We start from the raw sequence: 22,410 nt of genomic DNA on the forward strand, positions 1-22,410 counted from the left end.
AAAGTGTTGTCAATTTTTTTGCTTCAGGAAAAAGATGTAATTAGAGGAGGAAATTAACAATAGGCTCCTGAGTATTAAAGAAAAGCCAATGAGAAAAACATACATTTGTGAATGAATATTTCTTAAGCAAGGCTTATGAACAGCCAGTACATCTTGAAATATAGTGGTGACAGGCTGTAAGGAAACCAGAGATCCAGAAGTGGCTATTAATGATCTATCTGTCCTTGATCACTCTACACCCCTGGAGACCTCAGGAGAGCAGTGCAAAACCAGAAAATCTGAAGTGTTGCCTGTAAGATGTTGTAGAGTTGAGATGTTTCTCAACTCCATAAAAAGAGTTGAGAGAGAAGAAGTAAGGCAACAAATATGCCAGAAAGACTCCAAAGGAGGAAAAAGTACTCATTTCATAAAGGGAGAATAGAAGCAGGTATGATGGCAAATCTAGCTTTAGTAATTTTTTAAGATTAGTAAAAAAGTAATTTAGGTTTGAAAAGCACAGACCGAGTAAACTAAAGATAAGGAAGCCAGTGATTTACCTTCGACATAAACCATGTCCCTTTTTTGATAATTAAGTAACAGAGTATTAAACCCTGCAATGCATCAGCTTATTAGATGGGAATGTGTTTTAACATAGTAGAAACCAGAAGGCAACTGATGAAGCACTTAATCTGTTTTAACTTAAATATATGCACCTGTGAGGTTAAGTAAAGACAATATAATTTAAAGCTATGATGATATATATACAAATGAATTAATATTTTATCATTTATAATTTAAGCGTGTCATTTATGGTTAACCCATGAACATATCAACTAGCTGGCTAAAGAGGTATTAAATGTCCACAGACTACACTTAATATAAATGCTAGCTATCAGCTATAAATCTTATGACAGCATATTAATCCTACCACCGTTTAGCAGTCTTCTAACCTAGCCCGTATCATTATTTGCCTAATAATACAAAACAGACTAGCACTCTTCTAAACAGGGTTATAAAAGAAACTCTTGTTCTCCAAAGTAGATTCCTTGAAAGTGCCACATCCATTTGTCCTCATTTCTCTAGATCTAATATATTCTGATGAAAATGCAACAGCTGACTACCTTTCAGTATTTAAGTGCAAATGAATGCATTTAAGTTATTGCATACATACCTGAAATATTTCGTTGATATCCACCGGGAGAGCAAGGCCAATGTAATCATCAGAGCTACCATATGTAGCGTTAGAAACCATGGAGCGAACAGAAGAGGAACGCTGAAGTGTGTTTTGGTTAATAGGACTTAATAAATCTTCTTTATCTAACGAAGCATAACTTAAAGCTTTCATGAACCTGTAACATTGAAATAATAAGTCACAATCTTGGTAAATCTCTCATTCTGGCACAAGTAAGGACTGCTGACGCAAAACCTATCCTCATTGTAGGACCCAGAGATTGTTACTCTGTCAAATTATAACTATAAGCTCATTGCTTTTTTTCTGTCTCATGTTGCATGGTTTGGCAGTTCCTTGGATAAACTTTTTTTTCTTTTAAAGTCTTCAGACAGGGACTTCAGAGAGAGCAGGACAGAACTTCTGTTTATGGAGCTGCCAACCCTGCAAAACCACAGATTTTCTCCAATTTACCAGGCTTTGAAGATTTACAGCCCAGACATGGTCAGTAAAGATTTAGGGTCTTAAACTGCTAACTGCCTCATTTTGAAATGTACCTATACACTGAATGTACCTTGCCTGGATATTGACAAACTCTGAGCTGAGCAGCCACATCCCTGCAAACTCAAAGCATGAGCCTGCTAAGGTACCAGTGATGTGAGCAAGGGACATTTTTTTCCTGTACTCTAAAGGAGCCACCTATTCTGTCACCAAAGCATGGAGAAAGAATTTGGTCAACATGAGAGCACAAAGAACAATCTCGAATGTGCACAGTGAGCAGAGCCGACTGTGACAAGCAGCCCGAGGAACAAAGCAATAGGTTGGGAAAATGAGACAGGAGAGACGAGGCTGGAGAACAAGTCCTCAGTTATGATCAGAGTCCTGATGATGGAAATTTCATATTTGGCCACCTGTCATTTTACTTCTCAATTAAGATGAAAACTTGAAAATGTTTTCTGTTAATCATCCTGTGTAGATGATCTATATGCAGTGGATTAAAGTTTCCTAGTTAAAAGACAAACACCTCAGGAACAGGAAATTTTTACTGTATTACTGCAAATTCTTATACATTGGAAGGTAAAGTACAGTAAACTTTCTGTCTTAGAAAAAATTGTCTATCTTTTTTGTTTTAGATAAGAAGACATTTTAACTGCCTATCTGTAACAGATTTATATTGAGATAAAATTAAATTATCAAGTTTTAACCATGTGAAGTTCAAGACATCATTATGCAATGGGAATGCACAGAACACAAATTACAGAATACCAATAGTTTTCTTGCTACTAACTAATTCTGACCAATGCTAACGACAGTAGCAGTGGACTTACAAGATAAATCAAGCCATACTTCAAAAGGATGAGAGGAAATGGTCTCAGATTGTGCCGGGGAGGTTTATATTGGATATTAGGAAAAATTTATTCCCCCAAAGGGTTGCCAAGCATTGGACGAGGCTGCCCAGGGAAGCATTGGAGTCACCACCCCTGGATGAATTTAAAAGATGTGTAGACATGGTGCTTAATGACATGGTTTAGTGGTGGACTTGGAGAGTTAGATTTATGGTTGGACTTGATGATCTTAAAGGTCTTTTCCAACCTAAACGATTCCATGATTCGAAACCCCCAAAAGTTACCAATTGCATTAATTACTTCATAATACAGCAGTCTACAGTTACTCTCAACAGAAAGTTAAAGATAGACGTATTAATCCTAAACATTTGTCCCTGGTTTTCCTGGAAAAGCTAACATATATCATTAGTAGTGATAAACACCAGTAAATTTTCATGCAGGCATGTCTGCAGGTGATAGCGTGAAAGCCATGATCGAGATTTGAGACATGCATGTTAACATTTTTAGTTGGTCTTTAAAGGTAGAGGTGGAAAATTTAGCCTCACAAAGTAATTTACGCAAAGAAATAAGCTTTCCAACCTTTTGAACAAAAAGAACAACTAGAAACATCACAAAAATCAGTTTACAGCTGCTAGCTGCTATAAACACATGAATTTGTCAATGAAGCATGAATCGAAGAAACTTCTCTCAAGACTGACAGAAAAACAGCCTTGGCAGACAAAAAGGACAGAAAACTTCTTTCCAACTGAAAGTAGTAACATTCTCAGAAATTAAAAGGACCACAACTATTTAGCACAGACACTCAGCTGTAAACAGTAAAAAAAACAGTTACACTATCTACATCATAGTCTGTCCAATCAATTATATTAGTAAACAACACAATCTGACAATCTCCTTAATATGTACATGTGCAATTTTTTAACCTTCTCAGAGATATGAGCACTCCAGCCATTCCACTTCAATGTTAAACAGGTCAGCTCTAATCCTTGAGCCTAACCACTGATATCAGAGATCATGAACAGCTAAGCGCCAGGAATACTGACTGTTAGTATTACATCACATGCAGAGTCTCAGGAAGAAAGTCCACAGCAGCAAGGCCGGTTTGCATATCAAGGACATGACCAAGAACAGTACAACACTACTACAGCCACAACAGAACCTGTACTGCCACTGCAATGACACAGACTTCTTCCTGCATTCGCACAGGCAGCCAGTGACAAAGTAAGGAACAGCACTTCCAATTTCTGGGATAGCGCAGCTTAACTACTGAATTGTCTTTAATTTAATCACCACAGTCTAGTTCTAACTTAATTGAACAAAGGGACCCAAACTTACCGTTTATGGCATCTTTGCAGAATCATGTGAAAATATCAACAAATGAATGTTGCTCTTAATTGGGACAAAAAAGTGTAGTTAATACCCAGTAGAGTATATTTAGTGCCTGGGTATGCAGAGTGCAGTTCAGGGACTGCGCATTTGTTGTTCTGTGCTTTAAGCAGATTACTAATGTACTGACAGCTTCTCCCCTTTCTCTCATCTGAGAGAAGATGTTTAGGTAAGAACAGAGATACAAAGTGTCTTTTCACTTTCAACAGTAAAAGATTATTTGAAAAGAAAAATTGGTAGAAGAGCTTTTCACAGAAAGTTGTTAAGCACTGACTGTAGCTGCTGGAAGAGTGTCAATGTCATGAGCTAGATATATTATGTAACTATCCAATTAGTCTTCAGAACATCTAATATTACTCAATAATAAAGAGGTGACACTGCCATCTAAAAATAATCACTATGAGTAAAATCTTTGCTCCGTTGTAGCTAAGAAGCCAAACTGACATTCCTATCAGTGGTACCAGTATCTCATCACTGGCCTCAATGCCACAGTGAACACAAATATAGCATATTGGCAGGAGTCCCTGTCCTAAAACCTCACCAAGTGACATCGAGAAAATTCTCTTCTGAAACGTAGCTCTGACTACATGGACAATTTTGTGTGACTGCAGCTTTAGTAATGTTAACCGTGTAATTGCATTTAAATATTTAAAAAGTTAAACAGAAAGCAAATGTGATAAAAGGAAACATTCTCCTTTGTAACTAACAGCATTAAAGGGGCTGAGCACAGCTATGAAATTCAGGCTTCTCTGACAGAACTTACCCAGTTGAGAATTCTCATTCTATTATATAACTCTCCTAATATCGATACTGCTTTCAGTGGAATTATGAATCATCCTGCAACAACTGTCACTTTGAGGTGAAGTTGGAAAAAGTATTAGAAAGATACTTTTCTTATTTATTGCTCTTACAGCCCTGAAGTAAGAAATGAGCACATAATCTCTTACCTGCTTGGGGTCAGCCGAGAATCCAGGCTGCCAGACTTCATGGTAATAGTGTCAGTAAACAGCACGTCTTTTGCTGGAGATGCTAGGGCTTCTGAGTGAGACAGTGAAGGATGCATCCTCTGCTGTTGTAAGCGTTTTAGTGTAGCATAGCCAAAGGCATCTCGAGAACTTGTGTAGCTAAAGTTGTAGTCAGCAAGACTTTTTATTGTAGCAAGAGAAGGAGCTTTAAGAGACTGGGCTCTTCGGGGAAGTGTGTGAGAAGACCCTGGCGGTACCAGGGACACAGAGTTGGATTTTGAAAGAGGCAGGTGGTTAGACTGTGGTGTTGAACAGTGACTTGGTTTAACTGTTTTTGTGCTTACCACAGTACTCAAACTTCCGCAGTCAGTATCTACATTTGTAGTGTCCACACCTACAGTCTCCCTTGAAGGGCTAGAGCTCATTGAGCTTATGCCACTTGTTGTGGTATCTGTATTAAAACTTAAGCTACGACTCTTGAAATGTGTTTGTGTAGTACCATCTCCTATTAGCCTTTCTCTGCTTGTGTTTTCCCGGTGAATTTCATTTCCAAGACCTTTTGGCAGCTTCAGGTCATTTTCTCCAATACTTGGCGTACTATCAGTATCTTCCATGTGCTTACTTCCAACAAAAGAAGTTTCTAATCTTAAAGTCTGGATTTTAGGGACTCTGAAAACAGGGTTGAATTCTTCCCCAGCAGGAAAGTCTATGCTACCGGAAGGTTCTGTTACTGTACGATTTCGCCTCAGGCCTGATTTACTGTCAGATGATGTCATCTTTCCTCCTTTTGTATCACTGCTACTTCTGTGTTTTTTATTAGGTAGAGTAAGAGAATTTAGAATGCGATTTTTCACAAGTCTGCTAGAAGAGAAAAAAGGAAAGGGACTACGGTCCTTGTCCTTTGAAGGTCCAGGTCTGTCATAAAATATTTGTTCTGCATCTTCAGTAATATCTAGGAAGAAGGTACTAGTGGAAGTACTACCAAAACGGTCGTCCTCCATGATGAACATACCTGAAATTATATAAGACTTTGTCACTGCAAGTGGACATTTGTTCAAAGTGTATAAACTATGTTGTGAAAAAGTAAGTGATTCTATAGAAGACAAAGTGGGAGACTATGCAATTTACTGCAATTTTAATTCAATGTTTTTTTCTGCAGAATTTAGTAGTGTAAATTAAGTATCTTGACAAGTACCTGACTTGAAGGTATTATTGCTTCAAAAGAAAAGCCACACTATCTTATTTGAGTGCAAATGTCCAGCTAGGAGGATTACAACTGGTGCACTCATTTAACGATACCTAAATATGATATATTTCTGGATTTAAATTCAAATATCCACAGCAAAATTCAAATTATTACTACATGTATATTGTATATACCCAAAATACACAAGACTTTAAATACAGCAATACTGTGTGTGTATATACACACAGAATATATTCTAGAATATTCCTTTGAGGACAACCAAGGAAATGTATCTTTAAAGCTAAGTATGGAGAATTCTGCAGGGAATTACAGCAAGCTGCCACGACTTGACATAAAAACTAGCACCTTACTCTGCTATTAAAATTTCTTTCTTCTATACCAAATGTAAATGTAAGTCACTGTTCTCTTCCATCTCACTTGTCTACATCTCTCTGAATGCATGTAACTGTACTCTTCTGTCTTGCAATCGTACCTTTACATCATTTGTCTGAACCTCATCCTGCCAAAAGCTTGGCTGGTAAGAACATCAAAATGCTGCTTTGTGGTGGGTTTGGGGATTTGTTTGTTTGTTTTGTTGTTGTCACTTACTTGATGGAGCAGATTCGCTTTCACTGTTATGCCTAGAACTGGTGGACTCAGAGTTCAAGCTAAGAGTGCTGGGTATAGAAGAAAGTTCATTGCAGAGCTGCTCCATGTCATCAGGGACCACTGGCCAAGGCTGTCTACGACTGTGTCTCACTGCATCCCAGTTGTGATGCTTCAAAATGTCACACCCTTGTTTAGTTTTGGCTATTAGACCAAGCACGTAGACACAGGTTCTGTATTTAATGTATATATAAAAAAAGAGAGCAACAATAATAGCATCTAATGTAACTAAACTTATTTCTTTTTTGAAGCAGTTTCAAAACAATTCAGCAGAAACTTCACAAAACTGCCAAGTAGCTTTTTGTTCATTTTTATTTCTAAATCAATGGAAGCTTAAGAAATTCACTAAAAGATCCGAGATACACTATTCAAAAATAAAAAATAACTATTACAAGAGCCTGATAGAAAAGTACCGTCTATTTATACTTTTAAAGACTCGGAAAAGATATTGAATAAAAATGATGAAATAATAAATTGATTAAAAGATACAAGTAGCTAATATTTTAATTGTTTTTTTTTAAAAATAAAAGTAGTATGTATCTTTTTTTCATACATTTCATTTGCTTACTGCATGTTCTTTCAGACTTCCTATACAATTCTGCAATTGTATAGGACTTAAGATTGATAAGTCATCAGTCATCTCTAATAATTGATTTCCAAGTAAGTGCAAAACTATACTCCTGTAAATTAGGTAAGGCTATCTGAAAATCTATGGCAACTATCATCTGTAAATTTTCTGTATAAATCAGATACACGTACCCTCTAACAGAGAGAACCTCACAATGTTGGGCAAGCGCCATAATATCAGGAATTACATTCTCCTCTTGAAGCAAGTTAAGACCCCAATTTGATGATCCAATATTGCCCTGGAATAAAAGTTTGTCAAGTAAGTTTTGATTTATGTGATCTGCAGAACTATCAGTGCAAAGCTTTTGACATTTTTTGTTTGTTGGCAGAACAGTTTCAAGGCACATCTCCTCAAAGCAATTAAAGATATGAGCACCCTTTTTGGCATTTCCTTGTCCTGAAAATCCAAAAAAGGACTCAGCACACCGTGTATAATACCTAAAACTGCTCACAGTTAACTACTATGTATTCCTCATTTTATCAAGTCTGCTACAGCCAGCAGTATGATCTTGATTTCCTCATTTTACATTCTTCTTGCACAAGCATTTTATTATATACCTACAGTATCTTCCATTAAGAATCACCTTGGACAAATGTTCCTAAACAAACTTTGGGGAAGACAAGAAAGAAGCAGACAAACAGCTGACGTGGCAAAGCAAATTTAGAAGTGTAGCTTGGATAGGCACAGACACAAGACTTTTGCCTATGCCAAGTACCAGGGGTGTCATGACCATATATATTCACATTCAGGGGCAGCCAACTTTCTTCCAGAAACACTGAATTTTGGACCATCGCAGTAAATACTTTATAATCAGGCTGCAGCAACTTGTAACTATTGGTTCCATACTTACATCCCTGCTACATATGACAACCTGTTCTTTTTATTCGTTAAAAAAGAAAAAAAAGACAAAGTGACTATTTAAAAATTCAGAACAAAAGAGGTGCAGTGAACTGTTTTTAACTTGAAGTCCAGTTAGGGTACAGAACGCCAGTTTGGAAAAAATCACACACATTTTAGGACAAAAACCCTAATTAATGATTTTATGGGATTTTGCATAGTCATTGCAGAATCAAAGAGTCATAACAGAACTCAAAATAACTGCAAAAAGGTTGTAAATCTGTTACTAACCAAGGCCCAAAGGGCTGCTTTCAGCTGCTTAATTCCTTCCCACTTATCCAGCACTGGGGAACGAACAGTGTAACTTAGATCTGTAACAATACTCTGAAGGAGAAAAACAGAAGAAAGAAGACCAAACACAACCTCAGTTGAAAATGAAAAGACGACCTCAGTCAAACAGGTTCTCTTGCATTTTTAATAAAAGGTACAGCACTAATTTAAAGTATGCACCCTGAGATGAACAGTGATAGCTCTGGGACAATAAGGATAAATTAACAGCAATGGTAACAAGTAGAAAATTTTAATCTAACCACTGATTACATCAAGTTAATTCAGATTTTATAAATATAAAAGATTAATCAGACTAACACAATGCAATACATAAACTGTCTCTTGAGCTTTTCAACTACCATTCAGTTCATTACATCATCTTGCAAACCCACATTAAAAGTGAATTCATTTCACCATCTACGACTTAAGTTTTTTTTCTTTAGCTTTTCAGGATATTAGAAAGAAGATTTTACTCCCTCATCTCCACATTTTTGTATGCATAAAAGGATAGGCATAGTTTTACTTGACAATATACAATTCACTCACACAGACTGAAAAATTATTTCTACTGGTGAGTTGTTTTCTAAGATTTTGCTAGCCATTTTAAGAAAAATATTGCAAGGTACTTCTCTGATATTTCAGTGTCATGAAGGAATTTTACATAAGACTAGATGCCAGAGATTGTCTCCACAACTTTTTGGCCCCATATAACTTAAGACTTTCATAATCAACTTATTTTGCAATGACTGTTTAAATGCCACTTTTTTTTTTAAACATATTTAAAAGGTATTACAGTAATCTTTAAAATCCTTCAAGTTATAAATAGTTATTATCCTCACCTGAGACTCCAATAAATGGCAGCCCGTTTTATGGTGCACCAGTTGGCCATAAAGGTGAACTGGCAGGTAGACGTGTGGTCGCTGAATTCTGGCAGAAAGAGAAATCATATGCTTTCCCAGCAATTCTGACCTTTTTTTTTTTTAATTACACTGCAGTGTAATGCAACGAGTTACTCTTGAGTTTTTTCAGGTGAAGAGGATTCTTTTGGACAGTTTAGACTGGACTAGAATATTTCAGTTGGAAGTGACCTAAAACAATCTAGTTCAACTACATGAACAACTCTGGGCTGACCAAAAGGTAAAGCATGTTGTTAAGGGCATTGTCCAAATGTCTCTGAAACACTGACAGGCTTGGGGCATCTACCACCTCTTTAGGAAGCCTGTTCCAGTGTCTGACCCCCCTCTTGGAAAATAAATGCTTCCTAATGTCCAGTCTAAATCTCCCCCAATGCAGCTTTGAACCATTCACACACACCCTGGCACTGGGTACCAGGGAGAAGAGCTCAGCACCTCCCTTCCTCAGAAAGCTGTATAGAGAGCAATGAGGTCACCCCTCGGACTCCTTTCCTCCAAACTAGACAAGCCCAAAGTCCTCTGCCACTCTCCACAGGACAATCCTTCCAGCCCTTTCACCAGCTTTGTTGCCCTCCTCTGGACACATTCAAGTCCCTTCACGTTGTTCTTAAATTGTGGGGCCCAGAACTGCACACAGTGCTCCAGGTGAGGCTGAACCAACACAGAACTCAGCTGGATAACCCCCTCTTTTGACTGGCAGGTTGTGCTGGGGATGTGGTTTGCCCTCTCGGCTGCCAGGGCACACTGCTGGCTCACATGGACCCTGCTGTAAACCAGCACCCCCAGATCCCTTTCGGCAGGGCTGCTCTCCACCCACTCCTCTCCTAGTTTATAATTGTGCCCAGCGCTAGTCTGTCCTAGGTGCAAAATCTGGCATTTGGACTTGCTAAATTTAATCCCATTTATCATTGCCCAATGTTCCAACCTATCCAGATCCCTCCGCAATGCCTGCTGTTCCTCAACAGTCAACAGCACCTCCTAGTTAGGCATCACCAGCAAACTTGCTAATGGTGCATTCAACTCTTGCATCCAGATTACTGATAAATATATTGAACAGAACTGGCCCTAGAACTGAACCCTGAGGAACACTACTGGTGATTGGTCGCCAGCCACATGTAGCCCCATTCACAACAATCCTTTGAGCCCTGCCCTTCAGCCAGTTCTTTACCCAGCACACCATGAACGCTCTCATCCTACAGCTGGACAACTTTTCCAGAAGGATGCTGTGAGGGACAGTATGAAAAGCCTTACTAATATACAGAAAAACTACATTCACCACCTTCCATTTCCCTTTGTCCACTAGACAGGTGACCTTAGCATAAAAGGATATCAAATTATTTAAACAGGACTCTCCCTTCGTCAACCCATGCTGACTGTGCCTGATGACTGCATTGTTCTTTAAGTGCTTTTCAACAGTATCCAGTATAATCTTCTCCATAACTTTTCCAGGAACTGAGGTTGGACCCACAGGTCTGTAGTTTCCTAGGTCTTCCCTCACACCCATCTTGTAAATTGGAATAACATCAGCTAGCTTCCAGTCAGCAAGGACCTCCTCAGACTACCAGGACCTTTGGTAGATGATTAAGAGGGGTTTGGCCATAACATCTGCTAGCTTCTTCAGCTCCAGGATGAATCCCATCAGGCCCCATGGACTTGTGAACATTCAGCTGATACAGCTGGTCCCTTACAATTTCAGTATCCACAAATGGAAAGTCACTGTTCCCACACTTGTGGTTCTCTGACTCAGGGGACTGGGCAGCCCAAGGTCTATCATTATTATTAAAGACTGAGGCAAAAAAAAAAAAGCACTGAATGCCTCTGCTTTTCCTTCATCCCTATTAGGTGAGATAACCATCTTCAACAAGTATCTGTCCAATATTTTCTTCAGACAACCTTCTTCTTGTTATTAATGTACTTAAAAGAGCCCTTCTTGTTACCTCACATGACATGGGCCAGTTTCAATTCTTACTGAGCTTTGGCCTTTTGCATCTTCTCCCTGCATATACAAACCACAGCTCTGTAATCTTCCTGTGAAGACTGACCTTGCTTCCAGAGATCATAGAATTCCCTTTTCCTTTTGAGCTCTGCAATGAGCTCCCTGTTCAGCCAAGCTGGTCTTCTGCCCCACTTGCTCGACTTACAACACAATGGGATTGCCTGCTCTGGTGCTTTTAAAAGGTGGTTCTTAAAACTGACCAATACTAAGCCCTCAAAAGAAAATTCCCAGGGTACTCTGCTAAACAGCTCCCCGAATAGCTTAAAGTTTGCTTTCCTGTATTCCAGGGTAGCAATTCTGGTGTCCTTTTTTCTCATTACACTGAAAATTTTAAACTCAACCATTTCATGATCACTGTGGCCAAGACAGCCACCTACCATCACATATCCCACAGGTCCTTCTCTATTCACAAATAGAGAGTCTAGGAGAGCATCTTCTAGCTAGCTCACTAAGTACTTGTGACAAGAAGTTATCTCTCACAAACTTCAAGAATTTCCAAGACCTGCTTGTCACAGCAGTATGAAATTCCCAGTCAATGTCTGGGAAGATGAAATCTCCCTTAAGGACAAGGGCTACTCATCCAGGAATTTGTCCTAATTGCCTACAGCATAACTCATCAGTGCTAACACCCTGGCTGAGCAGTGCCAGGACACCCAGTACAACATCTCCTATGTTTCCCATTCCCCTAATCCTCACCCAGAGGCTCTCACCTACATCATCACTAACTGTACGGGCTGTACAATCAAACCTTTCCCTTACCTACAGAGAGACACTTCCACCTCATCTGCCCTGTCTATCCCTCCTGAACAGCCTGTAGACCTCCAGCCCAGCACTGCAATCATGGGACTCATTCCACCAAGACTTGCTAATACCAATGATATTGTAGCTCTGGGAACTGACCAATGCCTTCCAGTTCACCCTGTTTTTCTTCCTCATACTGTGTTTGTTGGTGTACAAGCATTTCAGATATGCTGCTGAGCCCTCTATGCTCCCAGGAGCAGTGTAAGCATTCCCACTAGCATTGCCACCCTTGGGTGATGCCATGCCAACCCTTGGCTTACCTACTGCAGTCCTACTGGTATCCTCTTTCCCCACTGCTTCTAGTTCAAAACTCTAACAGTCCCGCCATCTTATGTCCAAAGATGTATTTTCCCAAATTTACCTTTGGTTGCTCCGACGAACATAGTTATCCCCATCAACAGGTTTGCGGTATGTTGTAAGTGCTTCATTAAGTTGTTCTTCAATCAATTCAACATACTTTAAGTTATATTCCTAAAAGAAGACAAAGGTTGGCAAAATATACTTAGTGGCTTATGATTTTATAGTATGGTGCTTTATAAGGAAGGAATAATTGAAGTGCTCCTTAAGGAAGCCTGAATTTCTTTATGATCTGAAGATGGGGCTCACCAAAATTACTGCCTTTCATGCATACAATGATTTTGCAGGGTCGACAACTGCTTCCATAATTCTTTCAGTGAATTTGTTAAAAAGGAAGGAAAGAAGGAAATACTTCACATCTGGCTTTAACCTGAATAATCTCTGACCACCATGCATTTCACTATTCCTAGAGAAGCGACAGCTTGTAAGTTACTAAGGCAATATATGTATTGGCACTAGGAATACACGTATGTGAATACGCAGTATTTTTAAGAATCTTTGACTTTCTAATTCTGCGTATTCATACCCTTCCTCCTCCTAATATCAAGCACACTTTTTATTCTTAGCATTACCTTTTGCCACTTTTCCATTTGTTTTGTTACATAACCTCTTTCATTTAGATATGAAAACCCCTTTGGGATGGACAGAAATCTGTAAAGTAACATCAGACAGTTAGTACTCCTCTTAAAACAAATCACATAATTTGAATAAAAACAAACGCTTGTTTCCACAGTGTAAAGTCAAACAGCACATTCAAAATTTACCTTAGGAGTAGAAGCAAACCCTTGTCTCCAAGATGAGAAAGAGCTGGTTTCATTTGAATAAGGGCATGAAGATTGGCCTAAAATAATTAAAAACGCATAAGGAGTATCTGGACACTATATAATTCTGAAAATTACAAAAATGAAAACAGTCCGCCAGCAATGAAGCAGCACATTCTTCACAACAGGAAGTATCAAACAGCACTAACTTCATCCTAATATCATCCACTTTAGGTACTTTCTGTCATTAAATGTATATTACTTCACAAAACGTATAATGATCACAATACCTGAATTAGTCTAAACGTGTATTTAAAAGTAGGCATAATCTAGTGGTCTACATTTTCTTGTCATTAATACTGCAGTATTTTCAGCAAGGGGGTCTATAAACTATTATGAAGTCCATCAATGACATTCAAGAAAGGAAGTAATGAGTTGCTTCTTGCATACTTTTACTTTGGTACTGGGGGAGGGTTAGGGAACAACTTACAAGTTAGCATACCAAAAAGAGGTTGAAAAGGGAAAGGATGCTCACCTTGTCTTCACATGCCTCATCTAGAATGTCAAGTGCCTCGGAAGAAATAGTTTTATTTTTATCATGTAACTGGGTCACCAGTAACTCAATCCCCCAGTTGCTGAAGAACTCTACATTTGCTCTCAGCAATACTCGTAAGTGTTTTGTTGCATACAACCTGCAGCTCTGCAAAAGTAAGGAAAATGCTTTTTTGAATGGAAAAAAAATAGCTAATGTAGTTAACTATTTATCACTTTAAAAAATACATTTCAATTACCATATTTTACAGCAAGTAGCTGTGACGCACTTATATATTAAAACTACAGTCAATTAGAAAGCTATTTCTATCTTATCATATGGGAAATTGGAGTCTGAGATCACAAGTAATCTGGTCGCTGCAAGTCTCCTTAGAAAGTCCTTAACTGTCATTCATTGGATTCATCAGGATTAGCAGGAAAAATAAGTTGTAAGTGGCCAAGGCAATTGCATATACTTTCAGGTATGCAATGTTTCGCAAAAAACTTTAACAAGCAAGTATTAGGACCTCTGGGGGAATTTATTTTCATAAATTGTAAACTGTTTCCCCAAAGTATCTGATCTTCAAAACTTATCAGAAAATCTTCTAAATAGAAAAATGTTATTTTCTGTAATAAGTTTCCCAGCACTTAGTTTACTACTATGAATTTCTCCAAATGACAGCAGAATGAAGTAAATACCCTGTCAGTTCCTGTACCGCTGGTCAAAACTTGCTGAATAAACAGCATAAACTGATTAAAACCATTTTCTATCAGAAAAAATACAGAGAAAATAGAAGCAAACAAGCCTAATCTACAAGAATTTACAGAGTTCTGGAGTAAGTCCAGAACGACCCTGACAATATATGCTTGCTGGGAGAGGTGTTATCTATACTTAGACAAGCATAGCTGGAAAAGACAAAATCGGGTGCCAAAATCTTTCTTCAAGTCTTCAGTTCCTACACCTTTCAGGCTATGATACCTATAACCACATACATTTTCTATACATTAAATTATAGATGATCTATGTTGGGATGCATTTAAACATCTGTACTCCAAGAGATAGGTGAATTGGTCCAGGTTGTACAGCACTACCTAGGTTAACAGCATCTAGGTTAACAGCATCTTTTTTTTTCTCCAGAAATACTCTGCAAGCAGGACTTGAAAGAAAATGAGAGTAGGAAATGTGACCATGCACAGTTTATTTCAAGAACCTTGTCTTGTTATTTCAACTTCAAACATTGTGCAAATTTCTACTTGTTCAATATACAGAGACTTATTTTTTGGAGGGGAGGCAGAAATGACATAACACATATACCAAGAAAGTCTGTGCAACGGGGATTCACAACTCTGACCTAGGCTGCACAAGCATTTTGAAATGGCTTGCATCCTCTTAGTGGTACGTCTTGTATGTGGAATAAACAACTAGCAGAATATTTGTTAAAGATAAGAACAAGAGCTATTACGCCAGAGAACAAAAGATGTAATGTTCACTTCCTGAACATGAATTAACCTATCCAGATAGCTAGTACTGAGTTAGAACAATTTTTGTTTTCTGTTTGGAGAATGAAAAGATATGAAAGAACTCATGACTCTGATGGGACAATGAAATGGCAAATAAAATTCACTGCAGATAAATTTGAAACAATGAGCTAAAGTTAAAAAAATAATCCCAGCTTTACACACACAACAGGCTCTGACACAGTTCCTTCCACTCAGGGGAGAGATCTTGGGACTAGTATTAGTTAGTTCTGTGGAACTGTTAGATGGAAGTTCAATGGCAACCAAAACCACTGAAAGTAAACAGAACAAAATGCGTCAGCATTGTCACTAAGTAAATCCACTAGATGTTGACATCTTGGACACTGTACAGTTCTGGTTTTCCTACCATCATCAGAAAGAAAAAGAAGAACAATTAAAAAGGTATACAGAACAGTAAAACAGGGTTTGAAGTAACTGAAGGTATTAAAACAGGTCTTTATGACAAGGAATGACTAAACAGGCTAAGATGTTCAAACCTCAGACGTGGGTTGCATGCCATTGCATGCGTTGCTAACAGTCCTAAAGTCTTCAAGCAGGGCCACAACCTTCAGCAAGATCACCTGCATGCATTTCCCAGATCAGCAGGGCAAAGCCCAGCATCGCTTTTCCAGATGAACCAAAATCCCAGAATGTTTTTACTTTTGGTGAGAACTGTTAAGAAAATCAGTGCAGAGGATATCTGAGGAAACAGATGTTCCCCTCCTCCCTTCATGCATGAACTAGATGAAAAACATAGATATAGCCCTGTACCAAATCTGTCAGAAGATTCTTACTTTTACTATTAAAGGGCTTTGAGACCCTTAGAAGTGAAGCAGCAAGTCAGAAGTCACTCTGCTGTGCTCATTACAAACAGCTCAGCATAGAAGCCGGTAGATGTAGGGTAAGTCTATCACTTAGCCACCTATAAAGTAAAATCTTACGTCATGAACTGCAGCACTTGAGGACACACTGGCTACTCTGTTTCTACCACGAACTGGCAGAAAGGCAGCTGAGGCCGTATTGATTTGCTTTAGCACGAATGACCAAAGCACATCTGGAAGCAGGTTAAGATGTGCTTCTGCTTCACTGATCTGCAAGGATATTGCTCTGTAAATGTTTTTGTTGTATACAGTGACCCCAAAATGCTACTCTCCCTTTCTAACGCTAATTTGGGTTTACTTTTCCTTGTTCAGAAATTACTTTTCCTTGTTCAGAGACCCTCATTAGAGCAAATGGCAAATAAACCTGCTTCACAGCCCTGGGTAGCTGTAAAAAGGTATATGAGGCTATAACCTCAGTTAACCCAAGAAAAAGAGCATCTTCAGCTTTTGAAATAAACAGATAAGGCATTTCATTAACAAACATCCCAGGGAATTACAATTTCTGAAGGGAACAAGCCTTACTGGAGATAGTCTTTCTACCTTACAAAACACAGCTTTTCAGAAATTAGGTCCAGTCCCATACATTTTTATTGCTTTTAAACAGAATTAGTAGCCAGAGGCAGCATATACAATCAAAAATCACGATTTGTTTGCTGGATTATGAATTAATACAAACCCTTCCAGAGGTTTCCTATACAGGCTCCACTTAATTTACAAGGGACTCATCAGAAGTCCTTGAAAAGGGAAGGTAGAAGGGCTTTTAAGTGCCTTATTTGAATTGAACCGCATGTTCATTTTTAATCTCAGGATTCACTTGTCCAAGGTGACAGAATGTCAGTTCCGGTAATATTTAAAAATATATTCTCCTTATGGGACAGAGCAATGAGAGACTATGCAAAGTTTCAATTTTTTCCTATCATGCTTGCTAAATACATAGGAGCAAATTTTCTTTTGCTGTTGACAATGTGGCTATTTCAGAATTTCAGATTGTAAAATCCAGAAAATGGCAGATACCTTCTCCTTAACATCTAACCACAAGTACTTTCAAATCACTCCTTAGTCAGTAGAACTGCCCATGCAAATACCTGTCAGTTCAATATTTCCATATTCTTTCAAGTTGTCTTATTTTCTTGGAACTGACAACTATTTCCACCTTGCGTGAATACTTTAATTTCTGGAAGAGACTTATAGTTTTGCCCATTGCATGTTCAAAAATACTAGCTATACCAGGAAGGATAGAGATAATACCAGAATCATCAAAAGGTTTTATCCTTTGGATTAGCATTTTACACTTTGATCTTCCCTTGGGAGCATAAACACCAGAAATACGAAGACAACCTTTTCTCCAAGAGATCATACTGGCAATATTGTGTACACCAAGCACTGCCAAAGGGTTCTTTGACAGGTCAACATTTTGCATTTTTGTTAAGTAGTACTCAATGAAATTTTCCCTTCAAAATCCTGTCCGTTCCATTTCCACCATAAGAACTTATGGAATCAGGCACATGATAAAACAGGAAAATAAATTTCTTAAGTAAATAAATTTTATCCAAGTATGAAGTCATCTGTGGTTGAGACAAACACAGACTCGTTTCTGCTGGCTGAGACAGTCCATCCTATTCTTGATTTTCCTCTTTTAGATGAAATATACAAAATATATCCCCATGAATTCCAAGAATCCCAAGCAGGCCAACTAATTCAGGAAACAGAACACCCTGAAGTAGTTTTATCCATCCCTCAGTGTTCAGTATGTTACACAAAGCAAGTCAGGCTCTATTTAAGAGGTTCAAACAGTAAATTTTCCTTCTTTTTAGTATCCTGATAGTAAAACATTCATTTACATTTGTGATGAACAAACTAGATTTAATTTTTTTAATCTTTCTCGAATGTGCTATGATAAATTTGTTTGCTTTTTAAAAGAAGAAAATATATGCTCACAGTATTGCAGCATAGAAAAATCATGGTACAGTCTAACCCAGTGCAACGCTGAACTCTAAACAGTAGAATTTAAGTCACAGCATCTCAGCTATGAAATTGCCTGCAGATCACTATGGTTAAGAGACCTGCTATACCTGAATGCAGACCTAACTGATATTAAGTACTATTGACCCACACTGTGCACATATGAGAAAGGTTACACTTTTACTTATAGAGTAAGTCAGTGCTTGGCAGTTGAGAAGATATGTCCGAGTAATTTCTATTCTTTTACATTTCAGGACACTGCCAAAAATAGACAGTTACTTAATAGCTGCTGTTTCCCTAGAAAATGTTGCTAGATCCACACACCAATGTGACACTGGGAAATGGAAGGGCCAGAACTCAGTAGCCATAGGCTGCTAACATAGGCTGAGACCTTAAAACATCACAGATTTGAGAAGGTATCAGTGTGTCTGGCAAAAAAGATCGCTAACTTTAGAATTATTTAGGTTTCAGCTCCAAAATTTGCGTTCTTAAGTTTCTGAGCCTGCACAACTCCTCTCACCTTTCTCCAAAGAGTTCTACTTTGATATCTGTCAAGACCTGGCATTAAACAGTCAAGAATACCAGCAATCAGATCATGATCTCTACTCCTTTTCACAATCCCAAACAGACCAGAACTGAAATGGATAAAACTGGAGGCTCTACAAGCTTTCTTAATTTCTATAGTACCAGAAAGCGATGCCTACCCTATTCTTGTCCAAAGTACAAGTGTTTACTACTTATTGTTCATTAAGCTGAATTACAAATAGGTGGAAATTGTATTTTTAGTTATCATCACTAAGAGCAGCAGTAGTTCTCAACTTCTTTCTGGCTTTCTATATGCTTGGGACAGTATGTTCAGACAGTCTCTGCACTTCATTTTAAGCCAGGCTGCTTACAGCTAGTGGTACCTGTATCAGAGTTGAATACATTCTGTTCTGGGTTTGGTTTTCCCCACCCCACCGCATAGACAAAAAAGAAGTAGAAAAGTAGGTCTATATAGAACATTTGGAAGGAGATCAACCCATTCCTACCTACATAAAGCTTCTGGTGCAAGTATTGGAAATTATTTGGAAGCCTCTCTCTCAAAAGCCTCTCTCCTTGAAGAAGGATGGAGCCAGGCTCTTTTCATTGGTTCCAAGTGACAGGACGAGGGGCAATGGGCACAAGTTAGAACACAGGAAGTTCCGTTCAAATACACGGAAACAGTTCTTTACGGTTCGGGTGACAGAGCACTGGAACAGGCTGCCCAGGGAGGTTGTGGAGTCCCCTTCCCTGGGGATTTTCAAGACCCGCCTGGATGCAGTCCTGAGAAATGTGCTCTAGGCAATCCTGCTTTAGCAGGAGAGTTGGACTAGATGATCTCTAGAGGTCCCTTCCAACTCTGATAATTCTGTGATTCTGTGATTCTGTGAAAACAGACTTCAAGTCTTCATACCTTAAATATCATAATCAAGAAATCTTTACCAAACTCTAAACCACAAATACTAATTCATAATAAAATGCCTCAAATTATTAGCGCAATGGTATACTTTGTAGATGAGATTGTGACCGCATGCCTGGACTTTTTTCTAATTGTTAACTAACCACATTTGGAAGAAACTGAAATGCTGGAGTGCTCTTCCCCCACGTATGGCCCCTTTTCATGAGGTAAAAATAGCTAGGAGGTGGTGGAGGAGGCAGTATCCACAGACACAAAATCTCAACAGAAACAGCTAAATGAAGCTCCACAGTCTAAACTGCTCCTAACTGACAGTCATCTATCAGGAGGTTAGAAGTCTAATAAAGAAACAGGCATGTGTCCTCACAACATATTAATTTCTGTTTTCTTGCTCAGATTAGGCATAAAACAACTCTGGAAAAAGGATATCAAAATCATCACTTCACTGAAAGATTGCTTAATAATTATTCAGTAGAGATTTTCACCCTCTTCTTTCAATCAGTCATTCCTTCAACTCCAGCTATCTTCATTATGTTCACACTGCACTCTTTACCCATAAGAATGATCATCTTCGATAGTCTCAGAGAAATACCCTCAATTTCTTTTTTTCCCTCTCCTCTTCTAAAATACAGTAAGACATTTAAAGCTAGCATCTACCTTATTCGCTCTTCTACCCACTCCAGAATATATTCTGCCTTGTCCAGGAGACAGAGGAATAGCTCTCCCTGAAGTAATGGAAGTTCTTTCCTAGACAGATTTCAACTCACTGTCATTTCCCTGACATCACTGCTTGCTTGTCTATGATGTTACACCTGATTGATTTCTCTTTTCCTAAAAGTTCAAGTGTTTCCTCTCCCAACTCTACATAAGTCTGTGTTTTATTTCCACTCACATTCTTTGCTTCAGAAGTACAAATACAAATGTCTATTCCTAAACAAACCCCTCGTTCCAGGAGCTATAGCTTCTACTCAGTTCCACCACAGTAACCTCAATCATTATCAATATAACATCTACCACTTGAAGGCTAACCTTTTTATTACTGCTGGAAATACACATTTGTTTGTGAAAACACTGATTGATTTAGGAGGTCCACTGACCTAGACAAAAACATTGCACTTGGTTTATGCATTTTTAAGACTTTAACCCCCTTCTTATGTGTGAGAAACCTCTATTTGAATGACTTAAATTTCTTGAGCACAAGTATAATACAGTGTGAAGTTAACAGCAAATTCAAAAGCTATGTGAGTAGGAGTTTCATTTCCCTGACAAAAATGAAGTTATACACCTTGGATAATAAAATAAATGTTTAGTGGCAAATAACAATGGAACATAAGTTGAATCAAACTTACATCAGTAGCTGCTGTCAGGATTTTAGAAAGGATGACTCTTGCTAACCCATCTCTGCTGTAATCCAAACTAGAAACAGTCAATTTTAACAAGTGATCCTGGTTCTTCAAAGAACAAAGATTAAGAAGACTGGGGAATAAAGGGGAAGGAGAAGAAAATAAAAATTATTATTTGAACACACTCAACCCATTTATTTATTTGATCAAGAACTTAAACTTGAATTAGACTTTCATTTCTATAAATGCAGAAAACAAAGTAAGTCCTTATATGAAATGGAGTAATTTTAAACTGTTACAGCTGTTAAGAGTCAAATGGGGACCAAAAAATGCACTAAAAAAATGCACATAAAAAAAAAGAGTACATCAAAATGTCTGAATTTTCGCTTAAAGTTTACTATAGTTAAAAAACCCCCTGGTATTACCCACTAGTCAATTCACTCCTAAAGGAAGGTAAGTTTATTTGTACCTGAACAAAATTCTGAACTTCACAGCTTCGCTCAAATATATTGGACCGAAGTTTAGGTACAACATACATCATCACATTTCATAAACAGTATGATACCTGCCAGGTTTCGGTGGTTTGTGTGTTTGTTTTGTTTAGTTTGGGGTTTATTTTGGGTTTGTTTTTCTTTTTTTCCTCTCCTGTCTCTTCAGTACAGTATCATCCTTCCTGATACTGATTTCTGTTAGACAGGTGTGGACAGGAAAAAGTAAGCTATTTTGTGACACAATCACCCATATCTGTTCAGTAATGACAGACTAAAAGATTGCTTCTTATAAAAAAAACCATAGAAAGCCTCCACATCTTTACTTGGAAGTAAAGTCAAAAGAACTTTAAAGTTTTCAGATTTAGAGACATCGGTCCTCATGCACAATTTACTTTCATAACTATTATACCTGTAAGCACACTTCAAACAGAATAAAAAACACTCACCACTGAAACACATTACATTTTTCAAGCATTTTCACTCCATGAGGGTGGCAAGAGAGAGTACCAAAAAACAGAAAGTAGTGCTGGCTGAGGGTATTTAGTAACCCATTATTTTGAAGACTACGTTCAGGTTTCATTCCCGATGAAGAGTTGAGCCAATGTACGATATCTTTAACCAATTCCTCCAGGTAACCTTGTCCATCCTAACAAAACAAAGAGTAATAGCATTTACTAGTAACAGAACTGGGTCTCTCTTCTTTACTAAAATCCATGATTTTAAATTTCTTCAAATGTACAAACACAATACAAATATAAAATAAAAATACTGGCTGGCAAGACCAACTCAGACTAAAGAAAAAGGTTCAGGGCAAATAAAAGGAGTTTAGCTTGGAGACATCTTAGGACCAATTCTATTCTTTCCAGGAAAACGATTGTTCAATGACATTTTCCTCTGGCCAGAGGCATAAAAGTCTTTAGCACGCA

The 22,410-nt window shown here is 38.1% G+C and overlaps 1 protein-coding gene across 2 annotated transcripts in view; it reads right to left on the reverse strand.

Moving 5' to 3' along the window:
- Positions 1 to 22,410, reverse strand: part of RICTOR (RPTOR independent companion of MTOR complex 2) — a 43,117-nt gene that overhangs the window by 7,161 nt on the left and 13,546 nt on the right. For both annotated transcript variants that reach the window (XM_082497247.1, XM_082497246.1), the window contains exons 12-23: positions 21,931 to 22,130; positions 21,000 to 21,126; positions 13,856 to 14,020; positions 13,324 to 13,400; positions 13,132 to 13,210; positions 12,564 to 12,673; positions 9,331 to 9,418; positions 8,453 to 8,545; positions 7,456 to 7,562; positions 6,640 to 6,869; positions 4,827 to 5,856; positions 1,151 to 1,328 (exon numbers count right to left, since the gene is read on the reverse strand). In XM_082497247.1, coding sequence (XP_082353373.1) covers positions 1,151 to 1,328; positions 4,827 to 5,856; positions 6,640 to 6,869; positions 7,456 to 7,562; positions 8,453 to 8,545; positions 9,331 to 9,418; positions 12,564 to 12,673; positions 13,132 to 13,210; positions 13,324 to 13,400; positions 13,856 to 14,020; positions 21,000 to 21,126; positions 21,931 to 22,130 — 2,484 coding nt within the window. The remainder of the gene's footprint in view (positions 1 to 1,150; positions 1,329 to 4,826; positions 5,857 to 6,639; positions 6,870 to 7,455; positions 7,563 to 8,452; positions 8,546 to 9,330; positions 9,419 to 12,563; positions 12,674 to 13,131; positions 13,211 to 13,323; positions 13,401 to 13,855; positions 14,021 to 20,999; positions 21,127 to 21,930; positions 22,131 to 22,410) is intronic.

Source organism: Vanellus vanellus (assembly GCF_965231255.1).
Source record: "Vanellus vanellus genome assembly, chromosome: Z".
Lineage (NCBI taxonomy): Eukaryota > Metazoa > Chordata > Aves > Charadriiformes > Charadriidae > Vanellus > Vanellus vanellus.